This window comes from Martes martes (assembly GCF_963455335.1).
Source record: "Martes martes genome assembly, chromosome: X".
Lineage (NCBI taxonomy): Eukaryota > Metazoa > Chordata > Mammalia > Carnivora > Mustelidae > Martes > Martes martes.
Genome location: NC_137897.1, coordinates 92,724,228 through 92,740,512, shown reverse-complemented (window position 1 = coordinate 92,740,512; position 16,285 = coordinate 92,724,228). Strand labels below are relative to the sequence as shown.

The 16,285-nt window shown below is 47.4% G+C and overlaps 1 protein-coding gene and 1 pseudogene across 2 annotated transcripts; one reads left to right on the top strand and one right to left on the bottom strand.

The window, feature by feature from the left end:
• Positions 1-5,356: 5,356 nt before the first annotated feature.
• Positions 5,357-9,860, top strand: RPL39 (ribosomal protein L39). Its single transcript, XM_080795296.1, has 3 exons — positions 5,357-5,433; positions 7,037-7,140; positions 9,607-9,860. Exons 1-3 carry the CDS (start codon positions 5,431-5,433, stop codon positions 9,653-9,655), a joined length of 156 nt encoding a protein of 51 aa, XP_080651422.1. The 5' UTR covers positions 5,357-5,430; the 3' UTR covers positions 9,656-9,860.
• A 3,810-nt stretch (positions 9,861-13,670) lies between these two features.
• On the bottom strand, positions 13,671-15,041 carry LOC308359975 (partitioning defective 6 homolog beta-like; annotated as a pseudogene). Its single transcript has 3 exons — positions 14,880-15,041; positions 14,462-14,644; positions 13,671-14,257 (listed from the first exon to the last, which is right to left on the bottom strand). The product of its transcript is annotated as a partitioning defective 6 homolog beta-like (transcript).
• Positions 15,042-16,285: the final 1,244 nt, after the last annotated feature.

Below are 16,285 nucleotides of genomic sequence, written 5' to 3'. Positions count from 1 at the left end.
CAATGCCCTTCAGGCCACCACGTGTCCTCACTATACCTACACTTCCTTGCAACTTTAATCTCTCTCCTTCCCATCTTCTTCTGCACAGATCTACCAAAAACAACCAGCTCTGGAGCTCACCACCCTAAGCATCCTTCTTTATCTCCTTCTCTTCACGCGCAAACTTCTTAAAAGCATCTTGTCCCCTCAAGCCCCGCCCCACCTCACTGCTCACTCTCTCCCCTTCTCACCACCTTCCTCACCTCCCATCTGTAGGGGCCCACCTTTCACAGGCACCAGGGAGCACCTGAGGGCAAATCCTGGAGCTTCTTCACAGCCCTTGACCCTTCTGACACCTGTGGGACCCAGCTCTGCTAGATTCTGGTTCCTGAAACTTGCCTCCCGCACTCTGGTGACATGCTGCGCCTTCGGCTACAGCGCCCTCCTCCCCAACTGCCCATGTCCTCATCCCACCTGTATTCATCTGCTAGGGCTACAGTAACAAAATGCCAGACTGGGTGCCCCAAACGACCGAAACTTCTCATGGTTCCGGAAGCTAGACGGCCAGTCAAGGCATCAGCGGGTCTGGTTTCTCCTGAGGCCCGACTGGCTTGCAGAGGGCCGGCCACCTTCCACTGTGTTCTCACATGGTCTCTGAGCGTCCCTGCTGTCTTCCTGTGTGTCCTACTCTCTTCTGATAAGGACACCAGGCAGATTGGACTAGGGTCCACAGGAGCAAGCCTCATCTTAACTTAATCACCTCTGTTAAGGCCCTGCCTCCAAACAGTCACATTCTCAGGGGTTGGGTAAGGCTCCCACGTACAAATTATAGGGGAACTCAAGTCAGCCCATAACACCACCGCCCCACTTCTAAGGCTGGATTCAAATGCCACCTCCTCCCCTTAAGTCAGCAATCAGCACCCCTTCAACATTCTTGTAATAGTTTATTTGGTTCCTAGCACTGTCTGCCCTGTTATAACACAAGGGAATGAAATTAATCACGGCTGCCATGTTCGGAGCCAGACGGCGGTCATGGGCCAGGTGGATATGAACGCAGGGCTTCGTAGGTGCTTGACGTGTCTGACCGGTGACTGCGAAGCCTCGCCAGAGCGCTGGGAGTTAAGTAGTAGTGTTTATCCCCATTTTCCAGAAGAGAGAACTGAGACATGGACAGGCTGGGCGATGGATCCAAGGTCACGTGGCTCGTGCATTGCGCTGTTGGTATTCGAACTCCGGGCATCCTGGCTTCAGAGTTGGCCAGCCTTCACTTAGTGCCCTTTTCAGTTCAACAGACACCCGGGCCTACCATGTGTCAGGCTTGGATCTTGGTGCTGGGGGTACGGGAGCAAACAAATCTGACAAAAAAAACCAAAAAACAAAAAACAAAAAACAAAAAACAAAACACCCTGCCTTCTTGGAGGCTTGTGGTAATGGGACAGTTCTGTATTTTATCATGGTGGTAGTTCCGTGAGTTACACATGGGATAAAACTATATAGAACCAGACATACACACACACAGACAAGTGCATATATAACTGGTAAATTCTGAGTAAGCTCTTTGGATTGTTCCAATGTCGATTTCCAATGTCAATTCTCCTGTCAATTTACATTAGTGAAGCAAGACACGGACCCTCCAGCAGGCTGAGTGGAAGGTGCACAGGACTTCGCTGTAGGTTTGGGGGAGTTCTCATGAATCCCCGATTATTTCAAAATAAAAAGTTTAAAAAAGGGGTGCCTGGGTGGCTCAGTGGGTTAAGCCTCTGCCTTCGGCTCAGGTCATGATCCCAGCATCCTGGGATCGAGTCCCGGGATCGAGTCCTGCATCGGGCTCTCTGCTCAGGGAGGAGCCTGCTTCCTCCTCTCTCTCTGCCTGCCTCTCTGCCTACTTGTGATCTCTGTCTGTCAAATAAATAAAATCTTTAAAAAAAAAGTTAAAAAAAAATCTCTCTGCCCCCACTGAGATTCATTCTGACGTGGAATTAGATGACCAATAAGTGATATGACAGGCGGGAAGGTGCTAAGTATTACCGAGAAAAGCAGGGAGTGGGGCTATAGAAAGTTGGGGGGAGTGGTCTCTCTTAAATGGAGACATCTGAGCCTTGACTTGCAGTACATGAGGAGACCAGCCACGGGCTACCTGGGGAAATGGGAGTCCCGGGCAGGGAAAACACCTAGGACTAAGGCTGTGAAGAGAACTGTGTCTGGAGTGTGTAGGGAAGGGCAAGGAGGTCCGTGAGGCTTTAGCAAACTAAGTGAGAGTCAGAATAGCAGGAGGTTGGGTCGGAGAGGTAAGGTAGTCCAACCAACTGGGTAAGGCCTTTCAGGCGACGGCAAGTTCCTGTACTTTTATTTTAAAAAAGATTTTATTTATTACTTATTTGACAGAGAGAGATGCAGCGAGAGAGGGAACGCAAGCAGGGGGAGTGGGAGAGGGAGAAGCAGGCTTCCCACTGTGCAGGGAGCCTGATGCGGGGCTCGATCCCAGGACCCCAGGATCATGACCTGAGCCGAAGGCAGATGCTTAACCGACTGAGCCACCCACGTGCCCCTCCTGTACTGTCTTTTATTAGGAGAGGGATGGGGAGCCACTGGAGAGTGCTGAGCAGAGGACTGATGTGATCTGCCTTAGGTCTCAAAAGGGTCACTCCAGCTGCTGTAGAGAAGCCAGAACAGAAGACGGGAGACCAGCGAGGAGCCTCAAAACTATCTAGGTGAGAGCGGGTGACTTGGACCCGTGCAGAGGTGATGAGAAGTCCTCGGGTTCTGGATACATCTCCACGTCAAGCTGACCAGATTTGCTGACAAACCCGATGCGGGATGTGAGAGAGAAGAGTGGCAGATAAATTGTAGCCCAAGCCACAGGAAGAATGGAGGTACCATTGTTTTAAATGGGGGACTTTGAGGGACCCTGTTGGGTGGGCGGGGGGAGGAAGATCAGGAGGTCTGTTGGGGACATATTAAGTTTAAGGCATCTAACTGGATATTAGACATTTAAATGACATCTAACTGGATGTTGGGAAGGTAGCAGGAGTTCAAGGAAGGTCCAAGCTGGAGATATATGTTTGGGTATCATCAACCAAGAGAATTTAGAGCCTTGATATTGGATGAAATTGTCAAAGGAGGGGGTGTATATAGAAAAGAGAAGAAGTCCAAAACTGAACCCTGGGGCTCTCTAATGTCAAAAAGGAGTTGAGATAAGGAAGAATCAGCAAAACAAACAGAATGGGTAGCGTGCAAGGAAGAAGGAAAACCAGGTAGAATGAAGAGCGCCCCTATAAAGCTGTAAGAATTAAAAAGATGATTTACCCTCCCTGGTACCTGCTCTACCTGCTCCCGGTAGCCCTGAGGGGACACAGGCTGAGAGTAGGAGTCAGAGGGGGAGCTGGAGGGGAGCTGGAGGGGAGCTGGAGGGGAAGCGGAGGGGGAGCAGAGGGGGAGCTGGTGTGCGGGTTGAAATGTCAGAGAGCGATCACAAGTAGGCAGAGAGGCAGGCACAGACAGAGAGAGGAGGAAGCAGGCTCCCCGCTGATCAGAGAGCCCGATGCGGGGCTCGATCCCAGGACCCTGGAATCACGACCTGAGCTGAAGGCAGAGGCTTTAACCCACTGAGCCACCCAGGTGCCCCAAAATTGACTAAATTTATTTTAGAAGTCTTCTTAACATAGTTCTCCTTATGGGTCTAATAACTATAGTTGATCCTTGAACAATGCAGGGATTAGAGGTGTCAACCTAGTGCAGTGGAAAATCTGCATGTAACTTTTTGACTCCCCCAAAACTTAATAGCCTACTGCTGACCAGAAGCCTACTGATAATGTAAACAGTCAGTTAACACATATTCTATACATTACACATATTATATACTGTATCCTTAAAACAAGGTAAGCTAGAGAAAAGGTTATTAAGAAAATCATAAGGGGGCTCGTGGGTGGCTTAGTCGGTTTGATTTCCGCTTAGGTCATGATCTCAGGATCGTTAGATCAAGCCCTGTGATGGGCTCTGCACTGGGCCTGGAGCCCGCTTAAGATTCTCCCTCTCTCTTCTTCTCTCTCTGCACATCTGCTCCCCTACTCTCTCTCTCTCAAAAAAAGGGCGGGGGGCACCTGGGTGGCTCAGTCGGTTAAGTCTCTGCCTTCAGCTCAGGTCATGATCTCACCCATGGTCCTGGGATCCAGTCCCATGTCAGGCTCTCTGGTCAATGGGGAGTCTGCTCTCTCTCCCTCTGCCGCTCCCCCTGCTCGTGCTCTCTCTCTCTGTCAAATAAAATCTTTTTTTAAAAAGGAAATCATAAGGAAAACACATTTATAGTTCTGTACTGTATTAATCGAAAATATCCACCTATAAGTGGACCCATGAAGTTCAAACCCATATTGTTCAAGGGTCCACTGTACTGTAATTTCAAAGAAGTGATGAGCGTATAAATGATATTCAAGAGGCCTCCATCAACTGCAATGTAAAATGAAACCATCTTTGATTTCCATTGGTGACAGTCATAGGTACTGTTAATGCCACTACAGTTTGCTGCCTACGTTTGTAAATAAAGAAAGCGTTAAATTTCAGACAGTTTGATAATAACGAAGTTGTGATTTTTTTTCCCCATCCAAGTTCATGTATTCTGTGAATTCTATCCATGGACCATTTGTGGACCCCAGGTTAAAAACCCTCACCTTAATCTACTGGTGCAAAACCGCTTGAAGTGACTGCAAATATACAGAGAGGTGTTTGTTTTTTAAATGTGGAGGAAAAAAACCACGAAAACGGGGATCATTAACATCCAAAACGTATGCCATTAGTTCCCATACATTTTGCAAAGTGGGTTAAAAGCCTGGCATTCCTAGCAGCCAAGGAAAAGGTTGTCCCGAACTTTCTCGGCTCGGACCTCAATTAGCAACCTCTTGCCTGGGCTTACCGGACCCTCCTAGGGCAGCCCCCGCCACCCTCTCTTGCTTCCTCCATCATCACCATCCCTTCCCGTCCAGCCCGGCCCGTCCAGATCAAGACACGGCCGAGATGGGTGCTGCCGGGCCACCCCGGCGGAGGTTAGCCCAGGACCGAAGGCCCTGTACTCGGACGTGACGTCTCCCCTGCCCGCCCTGGACGTTAGCTCCGCCAGCTCTGCTCCCTCCGCCTTCGGGAAGGGCTCCCACTGTGGCATCTACCACGGGCTGTGGGCCTCACCCACGAAGCACGGTGCCCTTAGCACAGTGACAGGCTCCCCAGGAACGCACTTACAGAAGTGTTGCAAAGCGAATCCCTTTTCTCACCCACAGACCCGGTTTGCCAAGTTCCCACGGCAGCACGGACGCGCGCCGGGGCGGAGCGGGGGATTTGGAACTCTGGCCCTGGCTTCTAAGCTCCGCCCTCGGCTGCGTCTTCTAAATACGTCCTTCCGGCCACCTCCTTCTTTCTCTTTTTCGCCGCCATCCTGCTGTGTGCCGCTTGCTGTTATTGACCATGGTAAGTTCATCCGTTCCCATCGGCTCCAGGATGGTTTTCCGAGACCTGGGGTCTCTGCGAGCTCGCCGGCGCCGCACTCTGCGTCGAGGTGCGGGGGCCCTTTTAAAGCCTTTTTCCAGGAGAGGTCGAGTTCGGCCACCGCTCCAGTTCGCGGGCCTGGCGGGAAGCTAGCAAGGGATCGAGGAGGGGCTGGCTACCCTGACGATGCGAGGGCCGAGGGGTGGTGCTTTGTGCGCCGCCCCGGCTAGCAGGGCTTCCCGCTGGCCTTCGCCCTTCTGGAGCGAACTGTGGTTCTGGGGTGGGGGGTGTCCACTCCAGAAATCGTGGCCAGACAGTGGGGTGCCCGCCACACGTGCCAGGCATCGAGAAGGGAATGGGGTCTGCTGGTTTTTGGAAGTTTTTTAAGGTGGCGCCCAGGATCATACCACGTTAGGAGCTTACGGGACTCGTTAGTCCTTTGTTCAGGGACTTAGCATCTCCCCGTGGAAGCACCTGGAAGGAGGGGTGCCGCGGTGTGGATCTGCGTGCCATTCGGGCGTTCTTAGTAAAATGCCAGTTGCGGACAATTATGGTCGTGGGTTTTACCTGTGATCGTTTTCTGAGAAATTAAAATTGCTGTATGGAGAGGATCGGTAGCTGGTTTTTTTAGTTGGCAGGAAATTTACAACTGCTCTAGTGAGCTGGGAGACAAGGATGTAGTCTTTGCTTTCTTTGTAATGGGCCTCTGTTGTGCAAGGTGCAAGGGTGTGTTGGACCACGTTAGCCAGACTTGTGACTACCACTCTTGCCATTTCCGGATTGTACGGCAAACGGAGGAGAGGGAGTGGACGAGGTTGGACTTGGATGACCCAAGCTCTTAAAGGCAAAAAATGAAATGAGAAATTGGGAAAGTCGTCCTTGAAAATATATTTTAATAGAGTAGAATTCATGTCAAAATGATAAGGGGCGGGGGACGCCTGGGTGGATCAGTCGTTTAATCGGCCCCCTCTTGATTTCGGCTAAGGTCGTCATCTCAGGGTCCTGGGATCCAGGCCTGTATCTGGCTCCGCCCTCAGCGAGGAATCGGCTCTGCCTGGGGACTGACTCCTCCTGCTCCGCCCCTCGCTCGCTCTGGCGCATGCGCTCTCCGTGTGGTTAGCTACCCCTGTTGTACATTGTGCACTGAGACTCCTTGACTTGCAAGTGCTAGATTGTTCTGGTTGACAAAAAGCTGTGTTCTTTTGTGAAAACCAAGTTCTCCAGCCATCCCCAGTGGTCCTCTGGGTCCTGGGGTGACAGCAGAGACAACTGGAAGTTATCCTACCCTTGGAGCATGCATGACCTAGGTTTGGATCCCAGCTCTGTGCGTTAATACTCTGATTTCGGGTAGGTTACTTGCTTTCCTGACTTTTATTGCTGATTTTTACTTGAACGGTGGGGATTACGGTATCTGCCTCCAGAAGTTGTGAGGAACAGAGCAAAGGTGGGATGAGTTTAGCATTGAGAACGTTGGTTTTGGTATAGGTGAAGCATTCGGATGTTTGTGGATTGAGGGCGTCTGACTTTGAATCAGTGGAGCAAGCTCTCGGTGTTGCTGTCTAAATTGATTACATTTCCTTCCCAGTCTTCTCACAAGACTTTCAGGATCAAGCGATTCCTGGCCAAGAAACAAAAGCAGAATCGTCCCATTCCCCAGTGGATTCGGATGAAAACTGGTAATAAAATCAGGTAAGGACCCCCACAACCACCTGCTTGTTTTTGTGGTTGCTGTTGTGTTTTATTTTATTTTTAGCTAATTAGGTTTTTGGTGGGCAGCAAAGCAAGGTTTATTGAGTGATAGCAAAGTGATAGTACAAAGCTCCCGAGGAGGGAGGGGACCCGAGAGAGTTGCCCTGTGGTCGTTTTTTACAACGTGCTTCCTCCGTGTTTCTGTACAGCAGCCCAGGCCGCAGCTAGGATTCAGGGTAGACATGCCAGTATTTGTTAATTTCCTGTTGTTTTCGATCTGTGCCAGAAGGTAAGGTGGAAGGCTGTCCTCCTTATTCATCACAGCAGGGAAGACCATGTTGCTCGCTCAGTCCATCTTGAGGTGTTTATCTTTTTGAAAGATTGGGTGATTGCTCTCCACTGCAGAAGTAGTTGAATTGATGGTTTTGGGGAAAAGACATTATTCAAATGGCTACAGAGGGCCTCCAGGGTCACCTAGGCTAACAGGCAAAGCTAAACCTAAAACTCAGGTCTCCTGTGCGCCTTTCAGTCTCACTGCTGTCTGGGGGGCCAGGTGGACCTTGAGACAGGTCTCCAAAGGAAGAAAAACAAGCATCAAAAATTGGTGGTATTTGCTCAAGGGCTTGCATCCAGTGACAAGCCCCTGTGTGTTAAACACCTTCCAGAACTTGGATTGGTTTAAAATGAAGTAGTAGATTTTTCTGGCTTTCCCAAATAAGTGAGCCCAAAAGACCACAAAGGAGGAGGAAGCAAATACTATTACCAAAATTTTTATTTGAAAAGCCTTTTTGTTTAAGCTGAGACCATAGAGCGGGCCTAGCCAGTGGGTCCCTTTCACAAGATAGACTTCAAAGCTGAGGAATGCCAAGATCATGACACCAGTATGGGCTCTGATTTGATTGAATTACAAGTCTAAGTGGGATTAGTTTGCTGGTGTGAAGACCAAGGTGTGAATGTGGGGGCCTGTTTCCTTAATTCTTCTAGCTGGTTAAAAAGACAAGTGAAAATCACACCCTTTCACCTTCTAGGCCAGTTAGTTGCTGCCTTTAGTTACTGTATTCTGAACACTGGCCTCTATCATTTTTATTTATATTAATATATTAAAACTGCAGCTGGACTTAAAACCCCTGGTGTTGCCGTCGGAACGATGCTGAGAAAGCCATTCGCTTGGCCAAATGGTTACTTTGGCAGCTCAGCCCTTGTATGCACATGAGGGGTTTCTGTTGAGAACCTCAGCCATCCGTAGTAAAGCCCTTTGATTTATTTAAAGATTTATTTATTTGACAGCGAGAGAGGGAACACAAGCAGGGGCAGAAGGAGAGGGAGAAGCAGGCTACCAGGGAGCCTGGTGTGGGGCTTGATCCCAGGACCCCAGTATCATGATCTGAGCCAAAGGCATATGCTTAACGACTGAGCCACCCAGGCACCCTGTAAAGCCCCTTTTTAATGTGTTAGCGTGAACACGGGTTTCTCTGTCATACGCCCATCTGGTGGTGGGACCTGCTGTTCTTGGGTGTTGTGCGGTATGAAAAAAATGTGTGGTTAAAAGTATACAACTCAGCCCCAGGGAACTGGCAACAGTTGAATGATTTTTCTGTTAAAGTCAGCTGTCTTGCAACTTTTTAAAAGTGTATTGAGGGGCGCCTGGGTGGCTCAGTGGGTTAAGCCTCTGCCTTCGGCTCGGGTCACAATCTCAGGGTCCTGGGATCGAGCCCCACATCGGGCTCTCTGCTCAGTGGGGAGCTTGCTTCTCCCTCTCTGCCTGCCTCTCTACTTGTGATCTCTCTCTCTGTCAAATAAATAAATACAATCTTTTAAAAAAAAAAGTGTATTGAAAGCAGGTTGCAATTACAGTGCTTCCTTTTGTGGACGTACTGACATTATCCTGCTGAAAGAAAATCTGTGTCAGTCCTGTTTGATTTTGCCATCGTGAGGGTAAAGTCGTGACCGAGTGACATGGACAATTCTGAGGTAGCCTTAGCCCTGCTTTGATGTCTTGCTTTGATACAGAAATGATCGGGGGTGTTGATCTTTCATAAAAATGAATGCGGGGGCTTTTATGTGTGGGTGACCCGTGGGTAGAAATGTTGCTTTGGATGAAGTTGGGGAGTGTTCGAAAGAAATGTGTCTGGGTCTAGCCCCCGGGTATGAGTCCAAAGTAGGTGGGGGTACTCTTGGGAGAGGCGAGAGCTTCCCCACTGGTCCAGTCCCCTTTAAGAACCAGTGTGTTTTCCTAGCCTGGAATCATTTTGAGAGGTAAAGATTTGAATTGATGAGTTCTTAAACACATCTAGCAAATCACTGTTTACTCTCCAGAGAGAGCGCCAAACCTGTTAAAGGAAGGGAAAATGGGACCCGTTGCCTTTCAAGGATTTTATGGTACTGACAAGGCAGGGTTTGTGGTGAATGGGGGCAGCGGAAATGAGGTCAGACTGCCCTGGTAACCCGCAGTGTCTTTCTGTGCAGGTACAACTCCAAGAGGAGGCACTGGAGGAGAACCAAGCTGGGTCTCTAAGGCATCCCACATCACGCGATGACACACCTAATTGGCACCACATATTTAGTTAAGCTTCTTGAAGATCATGTGTTCTATTCCATCACCCTGTAAACACCTTTCTGCCTGGCCAATAGATACCATTTATCAGCGAAAGATTTTTCTGTTACTATAGCTCTGCACCAGTGGGTTGGTTTGGTAATAAATGTGAGGCCTTTGAGCTTTACTGCTGTTGTGTTTCTGATTTGTGAAGTACTGAATTCCCCCTCCTGTTAGATCACCAGTGGAACTTTCTGCAGTGATAGAAATGTCCCTTGACGACCAAGTATGTAAATTGTGGCTAGGGGTCCCCTGGGTTGGCTCAGTGCCTTGAGCGCTTGCCTTAGTTAGGCTCCGGTCATGTTCTGGGGAGGGGGGCAGGGGTCTCCTTGACCCTCTGCCCCTCCCCCCACCCGGCTCATGCTCTTTCTCAAAACAAAATCTTAAAAAAAAGCATGGCCAGTTTGAATAAAGAACTGACTTTTGAGTTTTTATTTAATTTTAATTAAGAAGCTCCATGTGGCTAATGGCTCTTATACCTTGTGGGAAATGAATATATGTGTCATTGTCATACCTGTGGGTGTAGCACATTTTTTTTTAAGATTTTATTTATTTATTTGACAGACAGAGACCACAAGTGGGCAGAGAGGCAGGCAGAGACAGAGAGGGGGAAACAGGCTCCCTGCAGGGCTCAATCCCAGGACCCCAGGACCACGACCCAAGCCGAAGGCAGAGGCCCCAACCCTCTAAGCCACCCAGGTGCCCCGGTATAGTGCATTCTTAAATAGCATCTTTATCTGCTACTCTATGCCAGTTTTCTTTTACAAGTCTATATTTGTACACTTGATCTTAGCCAAAAGGCTGAGAAGTGATACAAGTCTATAACTGTAGAACATAATAAATAACTAAAGCTAATTTGATTTTTAAAATCAAAGTTCATTTGGTGATAATGAACTTTTTTTTTTAAAGATTTTATTTATTTATTTGACAGATCACAAGTAGGCAGAGAGAGAGAGGAGGAAGCAGGCTCCCCGCTCAGCAGAGAGCCTGATGTGGGGTTCGATCCCAGGACCCTGGGATCATGACCTGAGCCGAAGGCAGAGGCTTTAACCCACTGAGCCACCCAGGTGCCCCGATGATGAACATTTTTTTATAATAAAACTGTAGTAAAATACATTAGATAGTTGAAACATAAAGCATCATTCATGTAAAAAATGTCACATGTAAAATTTAATTAGAACATTCATAGTTCACAAAAGTGCATTTATTTTGTTGATAGCTCATGAGAACAATATAAATTTACTCAAGATACAGAACAAAATTCAGTTAGGCTTGTCTTTTATACTGTAAAATTCTAGGCTGAATCCACTGATATTTCTGTTAAGGTGCACCTGAAATAATTGATTCAGACTACCAATGAACCGACATTTTGTAGAACCAAGAGCTGTTGGTTTTACAATACAACTAGTAGTTATTTCACCAATCATTTAAATGAGAAATCTAGTTTAAACACCATGATATACACCCTTAGGATAATTAAAAAGCACTAGCAGCTTTGATTTCCATTTTCATGCATACATACAAGACAAGTCTGTATAGTTAAAATTTGAACAAAAAGTCAAACCCTGCAGTATTTTTCCCCCAAGAGAAAAGTTCAGATATTAAAACTTGGTTAAAAAAAAAAAGTACATGGGGTGCCTGGGTGGTTCGATTGGTTGAGCGACTGCCTTTGTTTGGCTCAGGTCATGGTCCTGGGGTCCCAGGATCATCTCCCTGCTCGACTGGGAGTCTGCTTCTCGCTCTGATCTTAACCCTCTCATGCTCGCTCGCTCTCTCATTCTCAAATAAATAAATGAAATCTTAAAAGTACGTGAAAGGATTTTTACTCAAAACGTCGAGCCTCTGCACCAACAAATGAAATTTGACCTACATGTTCACGTTCTGCCGATGTAGAGTCAAATGCCTATACCTCACAGAAGATTAAAGCTGGAATGCCATGAACAGATGGTGGTGTAGGAGTGGAAGAACTTGGGTGAATTCAACAAAAAGGTACATTGCATTACGTAATGTGCAGTTAATAGTTCAGTGATAATCTGTTCAGTGGTAATGTGAACAAAATATTCTGAGTCAAGTGACCTTCTTTCAGTCCAAGACTTCCTCATCTTTACCATGGAGAGAAAATAACCAATTCCATAGCATGCAGCTGTTACAAAGGTACCCATTCTAGCCCTACCATAAAATGAGTAACTGCTAGGGGCGCCTGGGTGGCTCAGTGGGTTAAAGCCTCTGCCTTCGGCTCAGGTCATGATCCCAGGGTCCTGGGATCGAGCCCCGCATCGGGCTCTCTGCTCAGCGGGGAGCCTGCTTCCCCCTCTCTCTCTCTGCCTGCCTTTCTGCCTGCTTGTGATCTCTGTCAAATAAATAAAATCTTTTTTAAAAAAATGAGTAACTCCTAGAGAAGTAGCCAAAAGGCACAGGCAACTTAATACTTCACACGGTCCTGGGTTTCTGTATACAGGCCTGTTGCACGGGGAAATTGGGTGAGGAATGGAAGTCAGCAGCCTTACCCTTCACTTGTTCTAAGTGGATGCATTGGAAAGTAATAAATAGCCTCATAAAATTAATAGCAATAAACTCTACCTGTCCAAGGTGAATATATATAATTTTTTTTGTAAAGTGTAGGCAGGGTTCCTAGAAATTCCATTAAGGAAAAATCAAGTATCATATTAAAAAGCACTCAAGTTTGTCCTGTGTGTAAAAATCTCTTAATTTGGGTGCATTTTAAAATCCAGAATGATGCCTACTGCTCAAATACATGAGAGTATAAAAGCATACCAACAAAACACACACCAGCAACAAAAGGAATGGTTTCCAATGATATGGGAATGAGAGTGAGAGGAGATTAAGGGAGTCCCACATACTACCGGTTACAGAACTGCCTTTTGCAACATTAAGTTATATGCACATGGAATGAGACTAATGTGAGTAAATGTGAAAGCTGTAGGATGACAAGCTTTGAACTTGAACGGCTGTTAGAGTTTCTTAATTCAGGAACCTGGCTTCAGTGCTTGATGACATAGGAAGCAACTCCCCAAAACAGGCAGTCGGTTTGACTTATTAGATATATTAGAGAAAAAAAAAGCATTTGAAAAAATTACTCATAACAATTAGCACAGAGGAACAACGTTTTAAAAACCATAAAATACAGGGAACATAGGAGCTAAGGCCCCTAGGCTACCAAAGGACAGAATCAGTCTTCTTCACATTAGAATTAAAAAAAAAAATAGGTATGGAGCACCTGGGTGGCTCAGTGGGTTAAGCTACTCTGCCTTCAGCTCAGGTCATGATCCTGAGTCCTGGGATTGAGCCCCCGCATTGGGCTCTCTGCTTAGCGGGGAGCCTGCTTCCCCCTCTCTCTGCCTGCCTCTCTGCCTACTTGTGATCACTCTCTCTCTGTCAAATAATAAATAAATAAAATCTTTAAAAAAAATAGGTAAAGGGAATGCTAACTGGGCTCCGCACAGCTGGTTAAATATGGCAATGGCAACCACTTCGAACGGAAAAGATTTGGTCCTCTCAGTTCTGAGAAAGTGCTCTGACATCCAGTTCTGAAGAGACAAATAGCAAAAGCACATAATTTCATGAGCAAAGGCCCCTTTAAGACAAACCTCTTGACAAACTAAAGTTTGTATTAACAATGATCAAACTACTGTTTTAGTAACATTTTAAGCTTGCAATTTTATTTTTCTCATGCCTACTGGAGGTCTCCGGTTCAGAGGTACATATGCTTTAAACTAGCCTGATTTACAAGTCCCTGTGGCATCCTTACTCCAAGGACATTCGGACAAAGGTTTCATGGTGTTATGATCGTTCCATCTTCTAAGAGTTTTTGATCTGGAGCATGTGTTTCTGTACTTCTGCCACTTGCTACAGGTGCTAAGCTCACTTCATTAGAAGGGATAAAACCATTCTGTCCAGACTTAGAATTGAGTTCTGTTTATGTTAATGATTCAAGGCTCTCAGTGTTAGGAACCGCTTTAGGAATCTGCTGCGGCACTCCGTTACCTTCAATAATGTCATCCTCATCACTGTCCCCGTCCTCTGGCTCAAAGCTCGGTTCTACCTGCTGGGGTAGCCCAGGAGGCTGTTCTCCTTGGATGGGCCAGAGCTGCTGAAGTCTGACTGTACCAAACAACAGTATTCCTCTCGTTTGCGGGTCTCACCGGTATAATGAGGTTGCGGCTGTTGGCAATCATCATGTCTGTTACTTGATCAAGACTCTTCCCTGAAACTTCTATGCTGTTAACTTCTAAAACTTCATCATTAACAGCTAATAGTCTTGTGCTTTGAGCCCGATGTAATCTGGATATAAAGATCCCTGGGACCTGTGACACTGGAGCCATCCGGATGTAGAATCCCAAGGGCTTCTCTGCCCTATTTGTAAAGACGAACCCTACAATGTGTTTCTTGGAGAATATCCACGTCTGTAATAGAAGACACAGGTCTGAAGTCTCGGGGCATACCAATGACTATATGTGGTTTTTTTGTGTGGTTGTCAGGATGCAGTAGATTGGTTAAAACATTATTCATCGGGACGCCTGGGTGGCTCAGTTGGTTAAGCAGCTGCCTTTGGCTTGGGCCCTGATCTCAGGGTTCTGGGATCGAGTCCCACATTGGGCTTCTTGATCAGCAGGGAGCCTGCTTCTCCCTCTGCCTGCTGCTACCCGTGCTTGTGTGCACTCTCTCTTTCTGACAAATAAATAAATAAAATCGTAAAACAACAACAACATTCTTCTTTATTAGTGTGCCCGTACCAAAGGCACTGTAGTCTGCTTCTTAATATTTTTGTATAAAAATCCTAAGCAGTGAATTGGCCATTGAGACAGCTTTGTGATAATTATCATCATTATTTCTAGGTAGTAAGTCTCCATGGATGTCTGCGTAGCCTACTAAAACGTCAACATTGGGTATCTTTTTTTTTTTAAGATTTTAAGACTTTATTTATTTATTTATTTATTTGTCAGAGAGAGAGAGAGAGAGAGAACTCGAGTGCACAAGCAGGCAGAGCAGCAGGCAGAGGTAGAGAGAGAAGCAGGCTCCCTGCCAAGCAAGGAGCCTGATGAGGGACTCAATCCCAGGACCCTGGGATCATGACCTGAGCCGAAGGCAGCGGCTTAATCAACTGAGCCACCCAGGCGTCCCTAACATTGGGTATCTTAAAATGTTGCAGTAACCTGTAAAACTCAAATTCTCCAGGTTTTTTTTATTTTTCCAGTGAAAACTGATGAAATTCAGCTCCAGACTTGCCCTTCACCTCCATGGAGCCCAGGCAGCCGCTGCCCGGCCCTAGCCGGTGGCAGTGGTTCATGCTGAGGCCTGGCCACCCCTCGCGACCGCAGGGAGCACGGAGCGAGCGCACTTGGTGGGCTGGGGACATGCCACCCCACGTGCCGGGACCGAGGGGTGGACTGATGCCAGTCTTTTTTTTTTTAGATTTTATTTATTTATTTGACACAGAGAGAGAGACAGCGAGAGAGGGAACACAAGCAGAGGGAGTGAGAGGGAGAAGCAGGATTCCTGCTGAGCAGGGAGCCCGATGCAGGGCTCAATTCCAGGACCCCAGGATCATGACTCCAGCCAAAGGCAGATGCCCAACAACTGGGCCACCCAGGCGCCCCCATGGGTCTTCAAAACAAGTAGGAATCCTCTGAATGGGGGGTTATCAAACTGGTCTGTCTGGTCTTGCAGAGCCCGTGAACTAATTTCTGCATCTTTAAATGGTTGAGAGAAATCGAAAGACCATTTTGGCATTTACTAAATCTAGATTTACTGGGCGTTTATGTGTCAGGCACTGTTCTAGGTACCTGGGAGCAGCTGGTAGATAGACACCTGTATGTCAGGCTGGTAACAGGCCACTACGGAAGCCAGAACAAACGTCTGGAAAAGGTGGGAAGGGAAACAAAGTTTCCTAATTACATGTGGAATGAAGGTTAAACTATAGCAAGAGAAAGTGAGGAATCAAGTTTGGGGGCAATCCTATATCTGGTTTGTAGGGACCCCGTGCTGGGCCTAGCGGAGGCAACGAGTGGTAGGCGTGGCTTGGGGTCCCCAGCCTAGCACCCCGTTAGCAGGCTCTGATGACCATAACCCTTAAGGATCAGTGATGACCAGAAATTGGAAGAGTGAGCTACTTCAGAATACCAACTCACCACCCTAGGAACCTGGGAGCTGTGGCTGTGTGGATGGCAGTAATCGTCAGCCCTGCGACAAGTGTCCACAGGGCCAAAGCGGAGGGACTTGGTCTGATCGGCAGTCATAGCATGTGATGTTTTGGAGTATTAAAAATACCTTCGCCTCGGGGCGCCTGGGTGGTTCAGTGGGTTAAAGTCTCTGCCTTCGGCTCAGGTCATGATTCCAGGGTCCTGGGATCGAGCCCCGCATCGGGCTCTCTGCTTGGCAGGGAGCCTGCTTCCCTTCCTCTCTCTCTGCCTGCCTCTCTGCCTACTTGTGATCTCTGTCTGCCAAATAAATAAATAAAATCTTTAAAAAAAAATACCTTCGCCTCACTGTTCAGAGGAGGCTGGGACAGGACAAAGGTGGCACTGATGCAGG

What these genes read in the sequence shown, in the direction of transcription:
- RPL39 (XM_080795296.1), top strand. An exon ending in AAAACTGGTAATAAAATCAG is followed by an intron (nt 7,141 to 9,606) that starts GTAAGGACCCCC and finishes CTTTCTGTGCAG; the next exon opens with GTACAACTCCAAGAGGAGGC.